This window comes from Ictidomys tridecemlineatus, chromosome 8 (assembly GCF_052094955.1).
Source record: "Ictidomys tridecemlineatus isolate mIctTri1 chromosome 8, mIctTri1.hap1, whole genome shotgun sequence".
Lineage (NCBI taxonomy): Eukaryota > Metazoa > Chordata > Mammalia > Rodentia > Sciuridae > Ictidomys > Ictidomys tridecemlineatus.
This window is the reverse complement of record NC_135484.1, coordinates 14025602-14033796: the sequence shown is the minus strand read 5'-3', so window position 1 is coordinate 14033796 and position 8195 is coordinate 14025602. Positions and strand designations below refer to the sequence as shown.

The 8195-nt window shown below is 42.0% G+C and overlaps 1 protein-coding gene across 17 annotated transcripts in view; it reads right to left on the bottom strand.

The window, feature by feature from the left end:
- Positions 1-5387: 5387 nt before the first annotated feature.
- The window catches only part of Syne1 (spectrin repeat containing nuclear envelope protein 1), a 428203-nt gene continuing 425395 nt past the window's right edge, over positions 5388-8195 (bottom strand). For 15 of the 17 annotated variants that reach the window (XM_078018867.1, XM_078018877.1, XM_078018876.1 and 12 more), the window contains one exon: positions 5388-6342. In XM_078018867.1, coding sequence (XP_077874993.1) covers positions 6102-6342 — 241 coding nt within the window. In that variant the 3' untranslated portion in view covers positions 5388-6101. The remainder of the gene's footprint in view (positions 6343-8195) is intronic. The other 2 variants (XM_078018878.1, XM_078018879.1) reach the window with 1 other exon arrangement.

The window sequence follows — 8195 nt, the reverse complement described above, 5'->3', positions numbered from 1 at the left end:
CTATCATTGTGAGGACTAAATTTAAATTGTATTGTACTAGACATTCTTGTTAAATGAGTAGATTTTAGCCATGCCTACAAAGTTTTTAAGTGAGATGATAGCTCTTCTACTGTTTCACTATCATAATTATTTTACTGTCTATATATATATCCCAGAGCATCATGTTGTAAGCCTCAAATATACACAATAAAATTTAATTAAAAATATACTGTGATATTCAGTGCAGTGAAGATGAATGCATATGTACAGACATATCTGCAGAATATAAGTGAAAAATGCAAGTCACTGAATAATATAAATAGCCCTGATTAAAAACAACTGTGTATGTTGTTTGAGAAAAGTAAAAAGGCAATAGAAAGGTAACATAAAATTGGAAAATGATCAAGAGAATAATAAAAAAATTTATCTTTAGAAGAGAATCTTTTGTAATTAAAATAGTTGATTTTTTCAAACAATTAGCCTTTTAAATGGACACATATACAAAGAGAGAAATGGTGCCTGTCCTAAGATTATTAACGATTACACTAGAGTCACCAACATATGATACTAGTATATTGAGAGTTACAACATATTTGTGTTATTATTGACTTGGGCATTTTACTGTATTTATATATTATACATATGTGTTATCATTATAGTCAGTTATGCTATATACACAGCAATGGCCAGACAGATCAACAGCACAGGACAGAGTCCAAACTGAAAATCCAGATTCATGTGGAAACTTAATGGTTGATGAAGTTGACGTAAGAGTTACGGGGAAAGATGGGAAACTTGCTCACACCACTTGCCATGGCAGCCAGGGGGAGGGTTAGAGGGCTCTAGGATGGGGCAATCTGGGGCAGGCAGTGGTCTGGAAGCCCATCTTGGAACCCAAGGTGACACAGGTGCTTCTGATTAGGAAATGCACTTAGGAAACCTCTGGCAACCTGCATTCCTGCAGCTCCCCACCAATCTGTACAGCTCACAGAAAGGTGCAGTGCAGGCGGAGGAGGTGGGCTGTGCTGGGTTCCTGCCTAAAACTGTGGATTAGGGTTGGAGGTAGCTTCATGAAACTGCTGTGCATGTTTCCAACTACTTGGTGGCTTTGCCTTCTGAGCCAATGACTGCCTCAAAATTGTGTCCAGTAGGGTTCAGAATTGGCCTGGAGTGCACCTCTTCAAGGCCCTGGTATGCATCTTCTTTGGGGAAGTTAGATTTCTTCTGGACTACCTATGGCATCCGATGCAGTGTCTATGGCACAGCTTATGAGGGACTTTGTTTTGATACAATTGTGGCTTCAAATTCTTTCATGTTCTAATGACTGTACTGAGTAACAGGTGAAGAGTTTTGCAAGGTTGATTCATTTTCCCAGGACCTTCGTGGTTTAGAAAGATGACTCCCAAGTCCCACCTGGCCTCCTTGGTTCCCAGATTCAGCATTCCTCATGGTTCCGCTTGGATAGTAGTGCATTCACTGCCTGGTTTTTATGATCTATTCTCAACTTTTTTAAAAAAAATTATTTTTTTATTCTTATTTGTTATATATGACAGCAGAATGCATTATAATTCATATTACACATATATAGCACATTTTTTCAGATCACATTTTTTTTCCAGAGGCTGAAGCAGAGACTTCAGTAAGTGCCCTTGGTCTTCCCAGTTTTACTGATTCATCTGAAAGGGAGGTGGTCCCTATTTCAGGCCTCTCTGTGATAGCCCCCCCCATCCCCCCCCAACCCCCCCCCCCCCATGGCCTCCTGCTGGACATTGTGCAACTCCATGGGAGAGGTTAGGGAGAAGCCAGGAACTGAAGAATGCAAGTCATTCCTTTTCAGTTTCTTTATCTCTGAGTTGCTCTAGGTATAATGATCAACTCCAGTTATCCCAATGTATTATCAAATCTAAAACTGCAATAACCACTCCCAACAGAATCCTTCCTTTCCTCACCCAAATTATCTTTTTAGTGCTGCACATGCTAAGCAGAAAATTGGCTCTAGGCTTGTAAACCACCCTGTTTCCATAGACTGACAGTCACTCTTTTTAAAAATACATCCTACATTGACATCAATTGGATGAGAAAGTTAAGAGGAGAGGAAATTTGTATGTAATTACCCATTCAAATGGGTAATTAACAAGAAGTTGTGAGGTCCTGGCTGGGATTCAGGATCTTAGAGCAGTTCAGGCCACACAGTGCCATTTACTGGGTGCTGCTCTTCCCAGGCATTTTGGGCTTATTTGACATGTGCTCTGGGACTATTTTAATGGGTGTGCAATTGCCTGGTGATGAGGAGGGTGGATTTGCTGGGCACAGAGCAAAGAATCCAGCCATGGCACTGCCCTGAGTCTTACCCAGCTCAGTTCCTTTGGAAGCCCTGCTTCTCTGGCCATGATTAGCTTGGATAAATTATTTCTCTCCAATATTCTTTGCTTTATAATCTTTTATATGGCTTGCCAATAAAATTTCTTAGCTATAATTGCTTAATATGTGGTTTCAGGGTATAGGCTATAAATCAGTCTATCCCAACCTGCCCTCTTAATAAATCTCTGCCCTCAGTTTGCTGAATTTCCATTCTGAGTCTTTTGAAGGTATCTCTTCTCACTTCTTAAAAAAACAAGGGGATTTGTTGTTGCCCAATCTTCCAGGCCTGTTCCTGCTCCTCGGGCACAATTTTCCTTCCTTCCTGGATTTCTTATTGTCACTACTTTTAGTTTCTCAGCCTTTAATTTGCAGCTTCACTTTATGAATTCTCTCTGTGTCCACCTTTTCTAATAATTCTTGTGTGCTTGTGAAAATCTCAATACCAAAATGTTACTATCCTTCCCTTCCCCGCCTTCCGGTCAATTGGTAGTTCTTTGATGGTGCCTATCCTTACCCATCATACACTTGGAACATTATTCTTGCTCTGCAGGCCACAATAGAGCTCCTGACAGTCCTTGCTATAGAAACATGAGCCCCTTCAACTGCCATCAGTGTTCTTCATCTTCTTTTAAAATGCTGTTTCTCCATGAAGTCTTTGATGTACACATCCTTCTCTCCATTGCCAGGGGAGCTGCTGGGTGCAGGGGACAATGCTCCTAAGGGGACCCGGGGCCCCTCCTTCAGAAGGCACTTGAGGTTGTGAGGCCTCCAACAAAGGCCCTGGTCTCATCTGTCTCGTGCATGGCCCTTATTCCCCGGGATGAGCTATACCATCTGGGGAAAGCCCTGACCTCCGGGCTTCAGTGCTTACATCCCCCAGGGGTCCCTACTTCTTGACTCTTCCAGCGTGCTGTTAAGTATTCAGAAAAATTAAGGAAATGCAGGTCACACACCCCAGTGAGCATTTCACTGGGTTTTAGAAAGGCAAAAATTGGATTGTACTCTTAAGATTTTTCTTAATTAGGGCTGGCATGGTGACATACACCTGCAATCCCAGCTACTTGGGAGTCTGAAACACAAGGATTACAAATTTGAGGCTATCCTTAGCACTAGTCCTGTCTCAAAATAAAATTTTGAAAAATGGTTGGAGACATAGCTCAGTGGTAGAGAACATGAAGAGCAGGTGTACTGCAATGGAGCCCCAGTATAGTTAAAAAAGAAAGAAAGAAAGTTAACGTTTTTCTCTAGAGGGGCCAGGGGTGTAGCTCAGTGGCTCAGCATGTGCTTCGGATATGTGATGCCCTGGATTTGATCCCTAGCACAGCAAAAACAAAATAACATAATATAAAAGAAAAGAAAAGATTTTTTTTTTCTCTGCAACATTCAACGTTGGATTCTTCAGTGACGGGAGATGCCAAGGAAGTCAGTTACCTTGTTTGGAGCAGAAGTGCCTTGGAAGTCCCTTTGTGCTCACCTTTTGCATGCCTCCTGCCCCACATGGGTGAGTTCCCTGACAGTGGCAAGGTGTGGTGGGGAAGGGGGAACTGCTCCAGGACAAGGCCTCTGCTTCCAGGCCTAAGGGCCAGGAGCGACAGAGAAATGAGGGAGGACTGACCCTCTTGGATGGGTCCACAGGAACCCTCCAACTCCAATGGCCATTCTCCAAGAGCAGGAGGACTGGACACATAAAGCATAGTTTTGTCTTCTTTATAAAAGAATGTTGCTCCTGAGGGCATGACAGGTAGGGGAAAGTAAAGGTGCAGCCTGAAGGTAGAAAGCACAGTCCACATGCTAGAAAAGCCACAGAGGGAAGTTTGGTTCAGAAGAGTCTGGAGAAATCTTCATGGAGTAGGTGGCTTTTCAGCTAAGTCTCGTAAGGGAAGAACAAAAGGAAGGTGAGAATAAAAAGATGGAAATAAGAAAACATAGGGCATTCTTGTCAACGGTAGGAATAAAGCCACCCAGGCACCTGTTTAAAATGCAGGCTCTCAGGTCCTGCCCCAGGGGTCAGGTGAGGACTGATATGAGCCCAGGAATCTGAAAGCTTCGAAGCCTCAGGAGCCTGCCTGGGATGGCACTCAACCTTCGTGCTTCATGGCATGGAAGCCTGGGAAGACAGGGCACCTCAGTTTAGTTTCCATCTTGGATTTAGAACAGGTTTTATAAACTCAATTACTTACAGGTTGTTACAGACAATGAGAGATGTTGATGGGATATAAGCACAAATGAAAACGGTCCCTTCCAGTTCTTAAAGACAAGCCAATAAGCCCCAGCCATTGTTGCCAGGCAGGGTATATGCTCAAGGTGCTAGAGCCTTCTATTTCCAAGAGAAGCATGAAATCTGGGTCTTGTGTACCCTCTCCTTAAATTATTAAAATACGGATTAAATGCCATGAGTATCACATGGTTCCACGAGGATTGCCAGTTGGCAAGGTCAGAGGGGCAGAATAAAATCTTATGTATTTGGACTTGAATGACAGGCCAAAATCGTACTTAACAGGTAGTCAATGAACAAAAGAAGGTTTTTGTAGCAAAGAAGGAACCTGGTTTATTTTGTTTTGTTTGTTTGCTGTTATTCTTTGGTATCAGGGATTAAGCCCAAGAACTGATATATGCTAGGCAAGTGCTCATCCACTGAGCTACATCCCCAGCCCAAAGAAGGCACTGGAACAAAAGAGGACTTCAAGAAGGCTCATGTGGCTGTTGTATACCCCTGGGATGGATCAGAGAAGGAGCTTTGGGCAGGAGTCCCTAGGAGGTGCTTCCAACTGTGCAAAGCAAATGGAGAAGAGAGGTTGAAGATGTCAGGAAGCAGGAATGCATGAGATCTGATCGGCTGTGGAAGGAAGAGGGAAAAAGCCATCCTCCGGGTTCCTCTGTGTCTAACTATATACTGTTTCCAAGCTTCCTTTTCCTTTAATACATTCCGATTTTCCATCTTCACTCATCCCACAAAAAGAAGATCACGTTTCATTCTGATCAGTGCCTGCTCAATAATGAAATTTAGAATCTCTTTTTTTAGGGAGAAAAAAAAAGCACAGACAAAATATTGTACAGTATCTATAATAAATGCAAATAAATCAATACAAACAAAACTTGGCTTTAGCAAACTGTACATACATAAATATCTTTTTTTATACTATAACATTCAACTTTTTTTTCACATAAAGCCTTCCATGACCTTATTTATTACATCTGTTTTTTTTATACCTTTAAAAAAAGTGCCTTGTGAATTTACAGCTTGTGCTTCTAAAGCAAAGGTTAGAATATCATGCCCCCAAGGAAAACAAGGTAAAAAGGAAGCTGCCATATAAGCTCTTAAAAATTGTATGTTACAAGGTTCTAAAATCTCTTCAGCACTGATTGGTTGGTAGATTGTATGATAAGGGTCCTTGGTTGATTGGGTGGGTGGAGCAGCACCATGGGAAAGCTGCCCAGGTGGTCTACTGAAGTCCTCGGCCATGCATTGAATGGGCCAATGGCCCAGAATTCATGAGTCCAGGAAACTTTGGATGTCCTTACTTCAGTGCTAAGGCTCAGAGTCTGGAACAATATTTCTTTGAAACCTTCCATTTACTCTCTTCCTGCCATTGTTTATCAACCACATCTGAAGCCGTGATCCGCACACATGGACATGGAGGAGAGCTAAAGCTGCCACGTGGAGGGCTTTCATCAAGATCAAATCCTCTGATGGTTTGGGCTTGCTGCTGGCCCAATCCTCCCGATGCTACCAACACTTCTGCAGCCAGCATCTGCTTGATTCAGAGTGGAGGAGGACCATTTGTGTATCTGAGCATGGGGTGGAATGACCGGGCAAAATTGTTGGAGAGGGCACAACTGTAGTCTTCCTCTGACATCGGTACAAGGCAGGCGAGCCCCACGAGAAGCAGCAGGAGGACTTGAAGCGGGAGAGCCGCCCGGAGGACTCTGAGCAGGAAGGCTCTGCCTGACCGAGCTGGCCGTAGCTCAGAAAGGGAGGAATCGGAGCCACCTTTTGTGGACCTGAGAGAAGAATCAACATAAATAACTCAAGAATTAGGTGGATGTTGCTTTTTGTTTCTGCACCTTCCGGGAAGCCAAAGGGCCATGCAAACTTGACAGTGGGTGGCCATCCTTCAGCAGTATGCCCAGGACTCCCCCCCACCAAAGGAAGAGTTTCTGGAAACTGCACTAACAATACCCACGTCGTCGTCAGTCAGCTAAAGGTAACTAACTGAGTTGAAATTCCATTCCTTTTATCCCTTATTTTGGTAATTTTTTTCTATCAATAAAAAATAAATGCTCTAAATACATTTTCCAGCATAAATTAAGGAGATCCAGGATAATTAAAGTGTCGATGTTTGAGGCATTACATTTTTGATTTAAAAATATCAGCGTTATTGTTAGGCAAAGTTAGTTGTTGTGAGAGAATCATACAAAGTACCCCATCTAGCCATCCTGGGTGTGCTGAAATCTGCACCCAAGGATAAAAACTGTCCTGGTCATTTGGCACAAACCAAGGAACTTTACTTAGAGTCTACCTGGCTTCATCTTGCACTGAACCAGCAACTGGCCCTGACATCAGTGGATTCCAAAGCTACATGAATACGTAAAAGCAATGGCACCCATCTAAGAATTATTGTTAAAGGACATAGTTTCCAGGCTGATCCTGTCACTAATTATGTGGCTTTGGGAAAAGGACACCATTTTTTTCTGGAGAGGACGGTTTGTCATCTTGAATCCCTTCTAGACTCAAAATTTCCTAGTTTGTGTTTATCTTCCTTTTAAATAGTAATTTGAGAGTAAGCACAAATTTTCAGTATTCATATTAAAGAGTGCTGGGAAATATTGAATATGAAAGTGGCTTCTGATTTTGGTGCTCCTGTTTTCTCTTGAGAGTAGCCATTAGCATTTTGTTTGGTCACTGGTGGAATAGATGAAAGGTACAAATGCTATTACAAGAGTTGTTTCGTATGCACCCACACCTACACAGCATGAGCACAAAGAACAGATGTACAAAGAAGACACAGTCCCACACATTGAGGATGAATTAATTCCCTAATGGTTTAATAGCACTAAATGTAAAGACATCGAATGGGAGGCTGTTGGAAAAATATGAAGATGTAAAAACTGCATTAGTAACTGCAGAGGCAGATTTGGCTCATAAGAATACTCTGCATTTTAGCTCACCTATTAGCTGTTAATTTCTAAAGACAGATTACCCAAGTGTCCATGGGGGATAAATGGCACCTGAGAAAATAAGTATTAAGATAAAAAACACATATAATCCCCTTAAAAGGGAACACAGGGACTACGCAAAACTCTTTATTAAACCATCAAAGTAACATGAGAGATATATTACTTCTGCAGAAGCCCCAAGCAGCTCTGTTCTGCCACTTGCAAGCATGCTTCTTGGAGTGTAATGGAGAGAAAAAAAAATGACTGGTCTATATGAGGACTTTGTTGTTTCTGAAGCTCACGTCTAATGGTGGCATAACCTTGAACAACCTGCTTAGGGTTCCCCTCTAAGTGCCAACCTTGTCATCAACCTCTTCAAATTAGACTTGATGGTCTTCCAACTTCTCAGTTCCATGTCTTATGTGATTTATGACTTCTAATTTGTCAGTGTTAACAGTCTCCCAACTGAGAGGCTACAAGAGTTCAATCACCATCTGGTGGTTGAATTGCTTAACTATCCTATGGTAAGACCAGTGAGCTGTTCCTAGTGAGCTGAAGAGCAGAAAAAAAGAAAAAAAATGTATGTTTTGTGGAAATATAGTAGAGCATTAAAAAAAAAAGTCATATACCTTACTAATGAAAGGGAAAACAGAAGCATGTCAAGCTTTCTAATTATAAAATACTCATCTTGAGATCAA